At 36.6% G+C, this 17852-nt stretch overlaps 4 protein-coding genes across 4 annotated transcripts; 2 read left to right on the top strand and 2 right to left on the bottom strand.

Annotated features, from left to right (window-relative positions):
* Positions 1 to 2484: 2484 nt before the first annotated feature.
* On the bottom strand, positions 2485 to 6147 carry LOC116292412 (kinesin-like protein KIF9). The gene is made up of 5 exons (XM_031699732.2): positions 5479 to 6147; positions 4802 to 5191; positions 4081 to 4462; positions 3564 to 3902; positions 2485 to 3279 (listed from the first exon to the last, which is right to left on the bottom strand). Exons 1-5 carry the CDS (start codon positions 6073 to 6075, stop codon positions 2678 to 2680), a joined length of 2310 nt encoding a protein of 769 aa, XP_031555592.2. The 5' UTR covers positions 6076 to 6147; the 3' UTR covers positions 2485 to 2677.
* An 85-nt stretch (positions 6148 to 6232) lies between these two features.
* LOC116292418 (COMM domain-containing protein 8) lies at positions 6233 to 8266 on the top strand. The gene is made up of 5 exons (XM_031699738.2): positions 6233 to 6319; positions 6427 to 6582; positions 6682 to 6840; positions 6991 to 7146; positions 7474 to 8266. Exons 1-5 carry the CDS (start codon positions 6245 to 6247, stop codon positions 7495 to 7497), a joined length of 570 nt encoding a protein of 189 aa, XP_031555598.1. The 5' UTR covers positions 6233 to 6244; the 3' UTR covers positions 7498 to 8266.
* Positions 8092 to 13332, bottom strand: LOC116292417 (protein YIPF6). Its single transcript, XM_031699736.2, has 6 exons — positions 13176 to 13332; positions 12960 to 13038; positions 12447 to 12489; positions 11498 to 11626; positions 11254 to 11411; positions 8092 to 10883 (listed from the first exon to the last, which is right to left on the bottom strand). Exons 1-6 carry the CDS (start codon positions 13302 to 13304, stop codon positions 10768 to 10770), a joined length of 654 nt encoding a protein of 217 aa, XP_031555596.1. The 5' UTR covers positions 13305 to 13332; the 3' UTR covers positions 8092 to 10767.
* Positions 13333 to 13438: 106 nt separating this feature from the next.
* Positions 13439 to 17829, top strand: LOC116292413 (adenosine receptor A3). Its single transcript, XM_089039555.1, has 3 exons — positions 13439 to 14034; positions 15585 to 15650; positions 16219 to 17829. The coding sequence occupies exon 3, from the start codon at positions 16263 to 16265 to the stop codon at positions 17397 to 17399; it is 1137 nt and encodes a 378-aa protein (XP_088895681.1). The 5' UTR covers positions 13439 to 14034; positions 15585 to 15650; positions 16219 to 16262; the 3' UTR covers positions 17400 to 17829.
* The last annotated feature ends 23 nt before the right edge of the window (positions 17830 to 17852 follow it).

A 17852-nucleotide genomic window follows, 5' to 3' on the forward strand; every position in this document is an offset into this window, starting at 1 on the left:
ATACGATGTTCATCTAGAAATAATAGTGAAAACTAAGTTGGTTGGAACAAAATGCGCAAAGAAAAAGCCAATATACCTCTTGAAGGATTTTTGTAAAGACGCTCCCGTGTATTTCGCTGGTCCAGTAACTTTAAATCTTAGTCTTTTTTTGGTCTTCCTGTTAATTTCCAATGTATGTTTTTTCGACAGACGCTCTCAGTTTGGAGCACCAGCTCACATGGCCATTGAAACGAGAAACGTCGAAATGCTGCGATTACTTCTCGGCTACGGCGCACATACGTACACGGAAAACGACAAACATTTGACGGTATTAGAATGCGCAAACCAAGTATTTGGAGAGCAAAATGTCCAATATATACTTGAAACCATAGGTAAGTGCTAATGGTGTTAATACAAACAATATCTACAGTGGATGCAAGGGAAAGGGCGTGGTATTTTACCATCACATCTACATAAAATACTTAATTCTGATTGGTTGATTGGCCGAAATGCAGAAAGGAAGCCGGCTGCTATAATTTTTTCAATTCAGAAACGCGTATTTTATGTAGATGTATTATTATTAAAAGGAAATACCACCTTAGTTTTCAAAGACCTAATAAATGTTTTGGACGTTCAGCAAATGCGCGTGTTCTCGAACGGTGGTAATTCCTATACATATTTCAGTCAGTTTGTTGTTATTTAGTTTGTAAATTCAATTTTATTGTAGATGCAAAGAAAGATGAGTTAGAATCCAAACGTCGAGCTTCGTCGTTGAAAGGCCAGGGCGGCAGAGGTAAGTTTGAGGAAAAATATTATCCCTCAATTCAAAGCGCACACAGAAAAGTAACAAAAACTATCTTTCTTATACTTGCAGTGTTAATAACGACACCTTTGCCTGAGGTTCAACCAAAAGATATTACACATTGCTTCGATGATGTTTACGCCGAGGGACCATACAGTCTTTATACCAAAGGAATAGTAGACAAGGATTGCGTAATAATCAAGAAATACAAAAATACTGGTAATAAGGAATTGGTAAAAAAGCTGTTTTCTAACGAGGTGATGATTCTGAGGTAAATAGTTTACATAATCACTTAAAAATAGCAAATACTTTTGCTTGCATGCCTTGTGGTCAATTGGAACCTCGATCCCGACTTTACGAACTAGAACTGATTCCAACCATTTTAATGTTGTGTCAAACTATTCATTTATTTAGTGATCTTCGTCATCCCAACATTCTACTGCTCATGTCTGCTTGTTACGGGCCTTCTACTTCTGACCTCTGCATGGTTCTTGAACCCGTCGAACAGCAAGTCTTCCTTCACAAGATGATTCACGTAGACCATGAACAAATTGCAGACGATTTTTCTTTAAGGATTGCACGGGATGTAGTCTGTGGTTTACTCTTTCTACACAATAGAGGATTCATTCATTGTTATCTTGGTTCACACAGTGTAGTCATTAATAAACAAACCAAACAAGCAAAGGTTGGTACTCAAACACACAGGAAGCCCAACTATTATCTTTTTTTTACACAAATTAGGCATCATCTAACCGTTTAATAAATATTCTCCATTGTATACTGTTAGATATGCAATTTCGAGTACGCTAGAGCGGTTCACATAGGTACCTCCTCGGACGAACCCATCAGCCACCTCGAGCCTCTATACGAATGGATGGCTCCAGAACAACTAGAGGGGATGGCCGCTGACCAGCATGGTGACGTCTATAGTTTTGGAATCCTCGTATGGGAGATGCTCACAGGAAAAAGACCGTTCCATGGTATTTATAATTTTAAGAGCTTAACAGGCGGGAAGGAAGATCCTCGTGTTAGAACTATTCCAGCAAAGTGGATTGGATTTATGAAAGAGCTAGTTAGGGATTGTTTACTTCCGCCTGCAGTACGACCCACCTCTGAACAGGTATGGTACTCTGAATACAACGCGGCTGTAAAGCCAAGAATCAGCATTTCTTTTGCGAGATATGACTATGACTAAGTCATAACAGCAGATTCTATTTTAACTGTGGGCGCAATGCGTTCTTTCCCCCGTTTCGATTTGTTTAGGAATTTTTTCGTTCAAGTTTCTCATACCCATGTCAATTCACTTCCTAAAGTCAGTTACGGGTAAATAAATTAATGAACTTAGAAACCAGGGAAATGGCATGTGGTCTGAAATAACGAAAAAAAACCAAAACAAAAAAACACACACACAAAAAAAAAAAACGCTCCCAATGTTAGCCCGCGTAGCGGCCCTATAAATCGTTCGGAGGGGGACTGGGAAGAGACTAGAGAGGTTCCTCTCACTCCCAGTCTCCCTCCGAACGACATATATAACCCTGAGTAAAATAGTCTGTGCTTGATTTGTTTTGCAGGTCTTTGAATGGCTTGATGGTGTGGTTAATAATCGACTTGTCCACTATCGACCAGCTCATTTGACTCTCGAAGAACTACCTCCCTTATTCCCTTTAATCAAACCCAAACCGGACAAAAGAAAAAGTAAATAATTTGTATTAGGTATTAGAATTTTAATCACTTTTCACATTTTGACTGAAAATAAAATGAACCAAAAAATGGAGTGCAACCATATATATATATATATACTAGAATTTTTTGTGAACAAAATCCAAGCGCTGTAAAGTGTTATAAAAATATTTTTTTTTGCGACCAAAATATACAATCAAGTCTAGGTATTATGTTTTATTTTACTGTAAGAGTTGAAGGTGGTTTATTTCTGATGGTTGCTACAACCGCACCAGGTTTATTCCTTCTTGGTCCACTGGAAGTCAGATGCATGCGTCGCTCTGTTTGCATCTTAGCATTGTAATAAGGGACTGAGTCTGGGTGTTCCATAAGAAGCTCCAACTGTAGTCGATCAAACTTCTCTTGCTCATCCTCTGGCACGTATCCTTCCCGTGAGACTTTGCGCACTCCTGGGACCGAGCTGGTAATCTGCTCGTCGGGGCCTAGGAACGATTCTACATACCAGCTGTCAAACTCGGAGAGTAAGCGCTGACGACATTGATCGACAAGCTTCTCACAGTACGTTATCTCGGATTTAAGGTTTTGTAGCTCGTCATAATTCTCTCTGTATTTGGCTTTTAGTTCTTTGATTTTCTTGACATGTTGGAATTCATCTTCATCGATGACTACTTGACCGTTTTCTATGGTAAAGTCGCCATCTTTCATTTTCTCTTCCGTTTTCTTTTCCAAGGTGACTGCTTCCTGGTCGATCTCATCTTTCAGGTTGTTAATGGTGCTCGAAAGGTCTTTGGCTGTTTGTCTTTTGGCCTTCAGAATTGCTGAAAAACATTAAAGATAAATTTATTAGAGGAGTTTAGAAAAACCTAAACTGGAAGCCAAATTAACGTCATGAGACAATTTTTAGCAGTTCCCGCAACAGATATCTCTGCTCTTTGAGAAAAGCAAGCGCGCACTTGCATCATTTCCTTCACCATCATTTTTAACTCAAGTCGTAGGCACGAGAACCTCTGACTTAGCTGTTAGCACGGTAGCTTAGCCACTGGGACATTCAAATTTCTCTTTCTTTTTTGTACTGTGCCGAAAATAAATTTAGAATATTTACCTTTGTTTTCATTCAAGATTCGGTTGATCTCGCTGCCTCTCTCCTTCTTAAAGTCTTCAAAAGCAGTACTCTTGGGTGGTGGTGACAGAGAAGACTCCGATGGAATAGGAGAACTTGGTTTCTCTTGCACATCTGATCTTCCACCACCAGCTTGTGACTTCTGACCAGCGCTCTCTCTTTCTCTGCTCTTACGACTTTTATTTCGCTTTCCGCTAACAAGTGCTGTGACGTTTGGTTTAACGTTACCTCCAGCGACGCCAACACCGAACCCTCTTGGGTCTACTTCACCCACGAGACCTGATTCTCCTTCATATGTCGTTCCGAGCTTACCAGTACCCGCTGAAAAATAAAGAAAGAATTTTAAACATTTCTAAGTACCATTACACTTAGTATTTTATCGGAAATATTTTTCATAAATCTGTGCAGTTTATAATGGAGCTTTCTTTATTTTTTCATTTCTTTTTCTTTTCAATCTAAGCACCTACACTCCACGGTTAAACTTGCTAATGGGTAGTACCTGAAGTAACTCCAGCTCTTTCTTGTAACACATACTTCTGTTTCAGCTTCTCTTCCATATCAACTTCGATAGAATTCACAATTGCTTTAAACTGAGCAAACGTCTCTTTGATCTGACGTACGTTCACTAGGTCAATATCATTCAGTTCACCAGCTAGGTAACTCTTTACTTGGTCTCGAACTTCAAGGATTTGAGACTCGGATAAAGGCTCGTAGGATATCTGACTGCGGTTTGTTAGGGTATCATGCATTGCAAGTTCTTTTCGAAGAATAATGATTTCTCTTTCGTATTCTTTACAAAGTTTGTTTGAGTCATGATACTCTGTTACGGCTGGCTCGCAGGGAACGTTCGTCATACGGCTACCAAAACGAAAAGTCGAGAGCTAGAGGGAAAAAATTAAATCTTGATTAATATCACATTGTATTACATGAAATTAATGCACAACACTATGCACTAGCGTTTATTTCTTATCCATTCAATATAAAAATAAGAATAAACTCTACGGTATGGTATCTTGCATAAACGCGTGAGAGAACCAGAGAAGTAGTCAACATTTTACATGTCCCATATTACGCGATGAATCTGACGTCACTCTAGTTACATCATCTTCAAAATGTGACGTCATTTTTTGGCATTTAAAAAAAAATCCCTTATACATAATGCTAGCTCTTCGTCGAAGGCAAAGCTTAATAAAAATTGAATCTAACAGTGAGGTACTTACTGTTTCTTCGATTTGTTCAGCTTCGCCCCAGACATTAGCAATCAGTAGCATGTTAGATTTGCCTCCAAGAGAGTCCTTCAGCACATGTGTAAGCTTGCTCTGTCTGTATGGTACATGATCACGTTGGGGATCTCCTAAGGCAATAACTACTTGTTCTAGGAATGACAGGGACTTGTTTATGTATGTTGCTTCAACCTGGGTGCTACCTTGAGACTGTGTCTTGCCAAGTCTTTCTGAACCAGCTAAATCAACCAGGTTCAGCTTGGACATGGTATATTTTGTATTGGACTCGATTCTTGAGTGTGATTCGATATAGATGGTGAAGATGCAGTGAGATCTTGATGAGTGCTTATTCAATGAGTGTTGAGCTATGATTCTATTTGTTTCACCCTAAAAAAAAAAAAAAAAAATAAATAAATAAATAAATAAATAGAAAAGGGAAATAAACAAAAAAGAGTCATCGTTCACTGCAACAAGAAAATAAGAAAAAATAGGAATGAAGAGGAAATGGGAGTAGAAAAATGCAATCAAAAAACAAGAACTCACTTGATGTATTGTCTGGCTCATTAGACATTCAGTAAACAAAATCCAAACTTAAACCACAATGTCCTCTATCAAGAATATCCTTTTCTATCAGAGTTTAAAACAAAAGAACATATCCTATTCAATACACAAACCTCAAAGAGCAAATTCAAAGCCTCTTCCTCGTTGCTTGCGGTGTGGATGGACAATCCTTTGACCCTGGTTAAGCCATTGTTGTCTTCAGTAACCACCATCATACCTGGCTCTAATGGCATCACACCAGGAAGCGTTGCCAACAAATCATACATACATTCATTATAGATCTCCATATAAGAGATCCTTACGGTTACTGCATTTTCAGGGCGCTCACTAATTTCTTTGAATAGCTGTTGTATAGCACGAGGGATGATTCCACGATGTTCAAATCTTTCCGTCGACCCTGTCATCGTGAAGGTCTTCCCCGCTCCTGTTTGTCCGTAAGCCATAATCGTACCATTACAGCCGTCTAGCGTACTCAATAGGATATTCTTTGCACACTCTTCGTACACATCTTCTTGACTTGCATTGTGTAGGATTCTATCGAGAGAGAATCCCCAGTCCAGAACTTGATTGTTAATGTACCCTCGTCTCTGGTCTTTCTTGCAGTGAATATTGACGGATTTTCCATCGGGTAACAGCTCGATCATGTCCTCTGCAAACTTAGCAGAAGGACGAACCCTTACGAAGACCTTGACCCGTCCGTTGTTGCTCATTTTGGACGACAAAAAGAGAACGAGAAAGTCTTTATTTCTTGTTTTGAGTCATTGACCGAATACTATCTTGTCTGTTGCTATGTAAGCACAGCTGTTGCTAGGCAAGACACGCATACATTATGACATCTACTGCTGGCTAAGCTATTGGCGGGCGCACAGGAAAAACAAAATGGCGGACGAAGCGACTTCAAAAACAGAAGGAGTTGCTCTGCTAGAAAAATGCCCTAAAGAACAAGCTGAGAAGGTTTGTAACACCTCATTTATGTAATTGAATAGATAAACGAATCCTTCTCTGGAGAGATTCTGATATTTTATCTGGCTAGGGTGTGATTTTTTTATGATTATTGACAGTTTGTTCATCAAATTCTTGATGGAATTTGTGATGGCAAAGAACCAAGATATGTCGACTATGGAAAAATATGGACAACTGAACAATGGCAATCTGTGCGACGAGGACTTCATGTTACACTTAAGAATTTTATTTGCAAAGATTTTGGAAAAGATGAGGTATGCAAAGCATTAAGCTGCTAATATTTCTAAATTTCCTTGTTTTTAAGATATATCTTACCTTATTACTTCTAAATCCATCATAATGTTACGCTTTAGATTTTTAAAGAACTAGATCAGTACTCACTAAGTCCAGACATAAAGCAAGTTGTCTTTGGCTGTATTTTGGCTCGCAAAGATGAAATAAGGGCAGCACTTGTAAGCAATACTGCTGGAATAACAAATGCATATCTAAAAGATTTTGACTGGAAGGTCAAGGTACTGTGAACTTTGGGGCTTTCTTTTCTTTGCTTCTTTCTTTCTTGTTATTCCCTTCTTTTTAACTTTCTTTCTATGTTTTTTATTCTATTTTTCTTTGTTTTTCTTTGTTCTTTGAGAAGTAATTGTAAATAATTCTCTATTTTTCAGATGGTTCTTGCCAGTGATAAGATAGCTGGCATTAGAAAGTCTGTTGTAAGTGTGGACTTGGACATACAGCAGGACAACACAGTAAGACCTGTTACTGTGGAAATGACAAAGGAAGAATTAGGAAATCTTATAACATCTCTAGAAGCAGCTAACAAGGTATGAAAATAGCTAATCTTAACCTTCATTTAATAATCCAAAGTGATGAACTATTCATAGAATGTTTTTTTCAAATCATTTTTAGTTTTTTCATTTTATAGAGTGCAGCTTTGATGCAATATTCTCCCATTTTATGCTGTCATTCCCTTCAGTATCATTTCTTTGTTTAATGGTTATGGATGAGAAGATACATGCATGAAATATGGAAACAACCCATAAAAAGCATCTTATTCTCAAGGAAATTACAAGTGCTATGAAATGGGAAAATATTACACCTAAGCTTAACAAGTCAATATTGAATGATTGTTGAATCTTTTCTTTTTTTAGATGGTTGTTCAACTAAAGGCATAACTTTCAAGATATAAGTCATATTCAAATGAGTTATGTTATATAGATGGTCCCTCTTACTTTGGGAATGTTTCCCATTCCAAATCTAGATCTCTTGAAAATATCTTTCTTTGAATATCGTATTCATCAAGCATTTCTAAGAAAATAATAGAATTATTTTCAAGGGAATGAAACATGGTCTGAAATGAGGAATATAATGCCCAAAATAAAAGGGTCTAAACACCAAATTTAAATGATATTATGGTTACCAATTTGAATAACACTAATTGTTGTGGACTGACTAGCCTCATGTTCACATGGAAATATAAAAGGGTTTTCACAGGTATGAGAGGCTAGTCAGTCCAGAACGATAGTTATTTAAATTGGTAGCCATATTTCGATTCGGTGTATGACATTCCAGAAGAGGTTGTTTCAGACCTCTAAAAAGGAATAATTTGTAATTTTTTTATGTACTTGTCAGCATTTTTTACAATCAAATTATCTTGAGAAGGGATTGAAATGTGAAATGAAGAATAGTGTCATAGACTTAATGATTTATGTTAGATCAAAGGCTATATTCTTTAGAAATGAACCCTAGCAAAATAGGACTGAGGCTGCTTCTGCACTGTCCTGTATCCACACCTTTATTCATGGATTATATGTGGAATCAATACATTACAGAATTGCAACACCCAATTATTATAAAATAGGCATCAAACAGAAAATTAGTAATAGTAAGAGCTAGTTAAAATGTGGTTAACAACAGCCTGGCTGCATATAAAGAGTTTCAAAAGAGCTATTTTTGTTTGTGTGTTTTTTTTACATAAATAAAATTATTTTTAATACAGCATACTAATATTATGAGTCTTGCTAATAGTAGCAGTTTGATTAATTTACGAAGAATGGATCACAGGAAAAACATTTCATGAATAAAATTAACTAATATTACATTTCTATTGTCACCGTCAAACCAAAATTATAGATAGAAAAAGGGCTGAAGATTGTTTCATTAAAAGATATTCCATATATTTCCTTAGTATTGGTCTGCAATGGTAACTAGATTTGCAGCCTATCTTGCATGTTTTTGAATTGCCTATGGTATACACAGTGGAGTACTGTTTTAGAGAATTTAAAAAAGTTCACAGAAAAGGACAAAATAATTGTTATGGGTGTAAACTTTTTAATACAAGATACTTAGTCTAAGATGAGTCACATTCAGTTTTAAGGCCCCTCTTCTCCAATACAACTCAGTCAACAAAACCTAAGGCTGAGAAACATTGGAGCAGTAAAGCCTTTGGCACGTTCAATACAGTTAAGAAATAAGAGGTGGGTTGTGTGAAGGGTAGATAGCACTATCAGGCAGATAAATCTTATCCAGTGGATAAAATAATATATTGGATAACATCATCGACTTATCCACTGGATAAAGATATATCCATTGGATCATAAACAATTGAATAAGGTTGAACCATTGTGACCTTGAATGAACTTGACATGAAAGATGTATTTGCAGATAAACCTACACATAATACATTTATCACGTTGAATTCACACAATATTATGGATTGGCTGATGGCTCTCAGCCAATGAGAAGCAAGATAGTGATTAAAATGCATAATAATAGTTAATAGAGGGTCGGATAGCACTATCCACCCTTAGTATAACTGGGCCCATTGGCAACATTGTTTTTCTACAGCAAAAAATGCTGTTGAAAGTTCAAACGTTTGAACAGGCAGACAAGGCCTGTGCATGTGGTCTTGCAAAATTAGTCTCTTTTCTGATTTAGTGGTCGACATTCAGCATAAGTTTCCACCTTGATCCATCAAGAATACACCAAAAACGTGGTAAGTCTAAATCATTTCATAAAGGCATAAATGACATTATAGTCATTAATTTTGACAATCGATGCCGGCTCCAAACTTGAAACACATATTTCTAAGTAACTTATTCACTAAAGTTTAATAACGCTAGTAGGCGAATCCATCAAAAGTTTCCTCCACCAGATCGTTGAATCATCTCTGAGAATCTTTTAGTAACAAGTAAAGTAGTATCGATAAATCGCTCAACACAGTTGACCAGGCAAGTTTCGGTTCGACCGTCCAGTTTATTACCAGGTTTATCCATACACTTTTCCCAACAAACGTCTGTAAATTGGTGAACTTGAAGTTGAAATTTGGCTTTCTGTTCCTCGATCATCAACTCCTCTCTTAGTTGTGGATCAATCTGTTGATTCCCTGCCATTATTCTCTGCTAAACCCTTCAAGATGGTCGATCTGAAAATCAGAAATCGTACACGTGCCGGCACCACAGGTAGCCCAATTTGAGTCCACAGGCTACCAAAAGAACGAACTCAAGATTTTTTTTGTTACATTGTCTCTTTATTATATCCAAATTTTATATAAATTCTTGAACCCTTGAACAACTTACACAAATTTATCTTTAATGTAAATAGTACAGTATTATTAATAACTTTATCTTTTCAACTTATAAATATATAATGCTTTGAGGCTTGGAGATAAAACTATATGGAATCAGCTGTTTTTAAGAAATAACAGATATGACTTTGTCTATCAATGCCCCTTTTATGCTTTAATTATTTCAATGATATTTTGCCCACTAAAAGCAACAAAGCAAAAATGAAGAACTTCTTGTTGATAATTAATACCACTAAAATAAGCATGTTCTAATCCAAGATGAAATAATAATAAAACTGTAAGATATAAATTATTCCAATCACTCAGGAAGAGTTACTAACTTCCCAATTAATAATAATGTCATTTGGAATGATTTAATTGTGGTTTTATAAATAAATACTAGCTAAATTAACACTTGTGTTCTGTTAATTACCTTGACTGCAGGAGGTCTTGCAAAGTTTCAAACTCTTGAGGGCACAAATGTTGCAGTAACATATAAGATATACACCTACTTGCAAGAACGTTGTCATATGAAAATAGAACATTAGTGATTTAGTGGGATAGGAATTATATTAAAAAACAAAAGATCACTGAAGCTGATCTTTTTCTTTTGTCTTTTAATGTATTCTATTCTCACTAAATTACTAATGTTCTAATATCGTGTGACAACGTTCTTGCAAGTAGGTGTATATGCCACATAAAGGTTTTTGTAGACCAAAATATAACGAAACATGCCACACATGATCATGATGCTGTCTTTGTTGCAGAAAAATGAAAGGTCATCCATGTGTGATACGTTCTTAGCTTAAAGTCAAGGAATCTTTTTTTAATGTGTATTTTTCATCTAGCGCCTAAATGTATATTGAAATTTTAGTCCAAGTTAACCAGAATTTGAAATTATCATCCAGCTGATTACAAAATAGAACAAGAAGATTGGATAAACAGCAAGAGCTTTTCTGTTGCGAGGCTGGCTGTCTCCAAGGAATTTAACTGATGCTGTAAAATAAAAAAAATTAAATTATTAGTAGGATTGCAGTTTCCCTAACCATATCATTGATGAACTGTACTCCTAGTAAAGACATTATAGTACTAGGATACAGCTTTGTCGGGCCCTCTTCCTCCCTTGAAAATTCCTGAATGGAATGAAAATTTGTCATGAATATGAGTGAGCGAGCGAGTGAGTGAGTGTCGGTAAAGTGTTGGTATTGCGCTTTTGGCTAACAGTTGGGCCAGTGTCCACTGACATATGTCTGCTGTCTGTCAAGTACATGATCACCCTCCTTAATTTCTGATATCTTTCATTGAAGTCAATGTATGTTATAAGAATTCAGGGGATATTTGAGATTTTTTTTTTCATTGTACTTACCAAATGTTGCCCAAGCAAAGCCAGCAATAACAAAAATAAGTCTTACAAAGAACAAGGCCACATTCTGCTTAGCAAGGAGAATAAATCTGCAAACGATTAGTGCGACGACCAGGGGGAAAATACAGTAACCAAGAACACAAACACTCTGAAAGAATGAACTGTGGAAAGGCAAATATTTTAACAAAAAATTAAAAAGACATCAAAAATTATATTAAAGATTTGTTATCACAACCGTTCTACTTACATTTGTCCACCTAAAAGTTTTGAGTTGATCGTAATGACAAACGAACCAACCCAGACGACAACGAAAACCTCTGCAAACTGAGGTCCACCATCATTATTACTATCAGCTACTTTATGACCTTGCAATAACCTAGAACAGCAGAGAGAATTCACTAAGACTTAAAATAAAAGTCATATTTTCATGCAATTTTAACATTATTAGAAAACATCCACCCATATCTTTATTATAGAAGAAAATTCTCTCTACCCTTTGGACATGTTTCAATAGAACCCTTGCCAAAATGGCGGCCTCAAATTCAGTTAAGTTAAAATTAAACTGAGAGAAAAACATTCCAGTGCTGGTATTGGTTTTTTAATTAAGTCATTTCAATTTTAAGTCGCTATTTCGGCAAAGGGTCTATTTTCTTCAAGGGGAATATCATACCAATAATAAGATATTTTGCAAAGATAAAATAGTCCTCGTGCCAGCAATATTTTTCTTCATGCACCATTGCCTAAGACTGTACTTTTATAAGGATGAATTTCCTTTTTTTGTTTCATGATGAGGGCATCAACCATCAACATAAAAGTGCAGTCATGAAAAGTCAATGTGGTCACTTGATGTCACCATCATCTTTGATAAATGTGTTTAATGGCTTTAAGTTTCCAAATTGGAATTTGCCACAAACATAATACAATTAAATACACAACATACAAAGCTAAGGGGGGCCGGAGAAGAAAACAGGGTGATAGCCCCAATTGAAATAAATGAATGACAATACTCCATTTTACAGTTCCGTTCAGTGACTACGAATAATAGCCGAGGCTGGAGTTTCTGCGCATAGCAAAACTACAATTTATCATGTGCGTTAACTCCAGCCTCGGCTAGGAACTATTATTCGTGGTCACTGAATGGAACTGTAAAATGGAGTATTGTACGCGATTTAAATCATGTAGCTTGAGGCACTTACATTGCAAGACAGACACACAATATCAAAGGTCCCCACAGATCCCCTGAGGAAAAAAGCAAAACACAAACTTTACAATACTTGTAATTCCCTAACTCATATGATACTTAAATTACTTGAATAGAAAAGAAAATGTAACCTTTTGCTATGGCTCTTGTATTTGGTCTCCCCTAGAAAACAAGACTAGTCGCTAGGGGTAACCCTACTTTTATGTAAATGGGCCGGCCTAAATGGTATTAAAAAAATACGCATGGACAGACACAAAATATCGGAGGCAAAGAAAGTTCAAATCAGCTGTTTTAAACCATTATTGTTTATCAAAAACATTATTTACCGACACCAATAAATAAAATGAAATGGTAATTAAGTTGTTTTATTATAATTAATGAATCTATGGAGATTAATCAAATGAATAATACAAAAAAATAGAAAATCAAACAAAACTTTGCAGGAGTTAATATAATTTCAGCTAATAATATAAGTTACAGTTATAATACAATTATTTGGTCTACTTACAATCTCTAAGGAGCGATTTACTCTGTCTTGGAATCATAACATGTAAAAATTTTATCCCCACTGCTTTTAAATCTCGTTTCTTTGAAGGAAAGACAGGAAAAATAATATTTACCACAAATAGCTGTATGACCACGTAGCGTATTTATGACAAACGAAGCTCATTCAGATCAAAAACGAGCAAAGATCATGAAAAATTATCAGGTAAAAACGACTCACTAGCGTTTCGATCACAGGTTCATCTAATGTGCTTGGTTGTTCGTCCTCATCAGGAGCTCCTGGTACTGTAATATCACCTTCTACTTCAACACTAACGTTGCTTGAAACAAAACCTGGTTCGGTCGCCATTTTGATTTCCTTTGATTAATTGGATTACCGCTGATCTATCCTTTTCTTGCTTGTGGACTCAAAGAAATGCCAAATTTGTTATAAAATGATTCTTTCTTTCTTTCTTTCTTTCTTTCTTTCTTTCTTTCTTTCTTTCTTTCTTTCTTTCTTTCTTTCTTTCCAAAGAACAAAGCTGAGAACAAGCTACCTACTAATAACCAGGACCATTCGCTTCAGGACAGAAACAAAACTAGTACAGTTATAATTGGAGATTCTATAATATCGAAGCTCGAAGGTTGGAAAATGTCAAGCAAGACAAACAGAGTTAATATAAAACCCTTCCCAGGGGCCACAGTGGAGGATATGGAGGACTATATAAAGCCAATAATCAGAAGGAAACCTAACAATCTCATTGTACATATTGGTACAAATAATCTTAAGTCTGATGAATCAAAGGCCATTGCAGAGAGGATAGTTGGAATCTGCGAATCTGTGGAACAGCAGCTGCCGTCTTGTGAAATAGCGATATCTGAATTAATCATTCGCCAAGACTCGAGTCTCCTTGAAACAGCAAGAAAGGATGTGAACAAATCGCTTAGAGCCTTCTGCAACGAACGGGAATGGGACTATATTTCTCATAATGTAACAGAGAAAGGACTTAACACCAAAGGACTGCATTTAAATCGTGCAGGAATAGGAATCCTTGCGCAAGATTTCAATAAATATCTTAAATCTAAAGCATGATTAAAAGGTAAGGAACCACTAGACGAAACAGATTCCTCTATTCATTCCTCTAGTATTGTCTCAAATACTAATATTGATAAGTCTGACGGTGATAATAGACCTCATTCTATTCCTAATGTTAGAAGTTTTAAAATGGCCTCTTTAAATATAACTAGTCTTGTAGCTCATATAGATGAACTGAGATCATGGGTCATTCAGCAAAATTTTGATCTTCTTTGCATAAATGAGTTAAATAATAAATACGTTTTTCTGGTCACCTCCATTAGCTATGACGTGTACGTATAACGCAGGCTTTAATTGACCAAAAATTGAAGAATTTGAAGGGGAAAAACCGAGGATCGAGTAACATTTTAGTGCTACACAGGATTCTTTAATTTTCCGTTTCAAGTAAGTTTGACTATTCTAAAGAAAAATCCGATTCTCTTGATTTTTTCCCCCGCGGAATGACTATGTGGCTTGAATAAATTTATAAAACATCACTTAATTTGGATTTAAGTTTCTCTGCAAATAACGAACCAAATTGAGATAATCTAATTATAACATCGATAAGCTTGCAGAGAAAATGATATTCTGGGAGGTATTTACCGTTAAATATTAACGAATTCCCCTTCCTTAACGCTAAGGCAAGCCGTGTAAGTTGATTGTCACTATGATGATGTTTCGGCTGCTCTCATATCATAGACCTAAAAAACTAGAAAACCAAACTGACAGACGACTTGGGTGACAAAATATCAGTGAAGAAAATCAGTATACTATTGGTTGTAAAGTGCATTACTAAACCCACAAGTTGGTTCTCTACTTGAACAACGTAACACTTATGCATGCGGGGTGAATTAAAATTTCGAAGCCGGGACGATTCAGGTCTTATTTTAGATAGTGCTTGCTTTAAATATGTTTTTTCGTGTTTGTATCAATTTTTCAATCGAAGCCGCAAGCTAAATCTCGACATTTTTAGAATGGCTCTATGTGGGTGAGCCTTTTATCAGATTCGCGGGTTTCACCTAGCAAGCGGCTGCTATAATCCATTATAGAAAGATTATTTTTTCTGTACCACATGAATTATTTATTAATGATTTAGTTGTTTCGTGCAGCTATTTTTTTAAATAATGCGTTGGTTTACTTTACTAATGTACAGCTGTGAAGACTGATGTTTTTTACTTAAGCAAATTGCGCGCATTTAAGTCACTTAGTGCTAACGATGAGTTACATATAAAGTAAACTCTCTTTCTTCTTTCTAATCTTGCATTTATATTTAAGAAATTATGGCGCGGGTAGTATAGCTAAATTTAAAGTCTAGAGAGTGACAGCATTTACACTACATATATACTTTACGCTTAGTCACTTTGTGTTGCTTTGCCATGCACGTATTTGCTAGCTATAAAAAAGGTTGATGATCGTGACAAACAAAGCTTTTATAAGGATCGCAGATAGATACTGAGCGATATGTTTATAGAGTTGCTTTCCATGACATCTTGCTTGCGGTTAATTAGCTCCCCTACATATGCACCTGTTCAACCCATGCTTTAAAGTGCGTTATTTTTCTTTCTCTTCCCCTAGGAAAAATTTAGAGGCCTACCTGATGATAAACTAGGACGCATTTTATAGCTCTGGGGCATAACTAAGGTAAGGTCTTTAGTACTGATTGATCCTGATAGTGACAAATAACGATCGATAAGGAACCTTACGACGTAATCTAGATTTGAAATTCCCTCGCGGGCGTGTTCTTTTGATCTCTATGTGTCTTGATATAGACAGTCTTCTATTATAAAGCGATAGATGACTTGGATTAAAGTCTCTTAAGTTCATGGCTATCATTGCTTCGTTATCTCAAGAATTACGTACTCGGACACTGAAAACACAATGCTTCTTAGTTGTATGAGAATCGATGGTTTGCTGTATTTTCTTTTGCTCGTTCAATCATTATTAACTGGTAGTTACATTATTTGAATGTATTTTTAGTTGCCTGTACGGTATCTATGTCAACACGGTCAATCTTAGTATACCAAGTAGAGAAATGGAAATATAATTCACCATAACGCGGAATTGGAGACGCCTCGTACTTCAATAAAATCGCGAACTAATAAAATGATATTGACGGGAAATTTCAATTGACGCAGAATTGTGCAAAGTCATACAGAATCGCTTGGGCTAAGTTTAAGTGTTAATCAATTTATTTTTAACTCTTCAATAGGTTCTTGAATTTAATGTCGTCTATATTCCATAACTGAGGATAACATGATGTCAGATCGCGTGTGGTCGCTAACATCTTCAGCAGTGTTCTCGACCGTTTTCTCTATCCTTCTACTGACTGGCATTGTTGGCAATATACTTGTTGTCATAGTAACAACTAGACGCAATACACGTCTGTTACCTGGGGGCGTGTTCATACGAAGTTTGGCGATTTCAGACGCAGGTGGATCGGCTAACATCATCTTTATGCTAATCACCATCATCTGTAGAGGGGGCTGGGTGTTTGGTCACGTGGGATGTCAACTAAGTGGCACGTTTATTGTCCTTTTTGGCTCGTCATCTTTACATCTGTTGTGTATCATCAGTATTAACCGGTATCTAAAAATTGCCAAGACCAGTTTGTACAGACGTGTATTTAATAAAACTGGAACGATAATATTACTAATAATCCCGTGGGTACTCCCCCTGGTGATGTCAGTTGTGCCCGTGTTTGGTTGGTCAGCACACGAATACCAGTTTAGCAAATGTATTTGTCATTTCTACTTCAGTACGAGTCTTTCTTACACGATAACCTTTCTCATCGCTGTTGTAGCCACTCCTCTAAGCATCAGTGCCATTTACTATGTCAATATGTATTTCCTTATCAGAAGTCACACAAGCTCCATGAAAAACTTACAGCGAAAAAGTCCTGCTGCTAACATCGAGGAAATTCGAAGTGCGCGAACAATCTTTGTCTTAATTGTTGCATTTATATTGTGTTATACTCCGGCTAGTATAATCAATATATTACAAATGGCAGGCTATGACGTGCCACCATACCTAGACCTTATTTCCAGCATGACTTTAATCGTATCAAAACATGCCCAGAATCCCTTGTTGTATGGTATACTTAACAGACGCTATCGGAAAGAGCTAATCAAGATTGCGAGATTAGTTGTTCGTTCCTGTTGTTGTAGAAAATGGTGTCCAGCTGTTGAGAACGAGGAGGAAAGCCAGTCCAAACGAAGAAGTAACACTGCTGGAAATAGCGTTAAAAGACAGAGACCTTCCTCAGTAAACTCCCTTCATGGGTGCCCGAGGATCGTTAGACGTGATAATTCACCTCGTTTAGCACTAGCAATCAATCCGCGCCACAGCTGTGGAACACATCCACGATTAGTAGTAGAGTTTAGAGCTTCTTGATGGATCATAAAGAAATTAAGTCGCCCCATGCAAGGGAATCCGAACCTATGGTGAATTCCGGATCCCAAGCGCTGGATTCCGGATTCCGAGACTCTGGATTTCTATTCCAAGGGTTTGTATTCCGGATTCCAAAACTTTTGGTGCGGATTCTGGATTCAAAAGGGTGGATTCCGGATTACATCATAAACTGGATTCCGGATTCCAGGGCCTGGATTCCGGATTTCAGAGTACTGGATTCCGGATTCCAAAGCCTAAACTTTCGTGGATTCCGGATTCCCTTAAGTTTTGAATATTTCCGCACACTCAACCTCATTAGGTGATCGAAACTAAAGGACAGAAAGTAGATAACTCCTAATATAAGAGTTTCTTACCTGCGAATTTTGCTGGTGGGATTTTATTTTTAGTGGAAAAATAGCGATAAACGCAGCCATCCCATTTACATTCATTTTTTTA

This window comes from Actinia tenebrosa, unplaced genomic scaffold, assembly GCF_029948245.1.
Source record: "Actinia tenebrosa isolate PJP-AT-01 unplaced genomic scaffold, QUT_ActTen_1.0 PGA_scaffold6__47_contigs__length_16458017, whole genome shotgun sequence".
NCBI lineage: Eukaryota > Metazoa > Cnidaria > Anthozoa > Actiniaria > Actiniidae > Actinia > Actinia tenebrosa.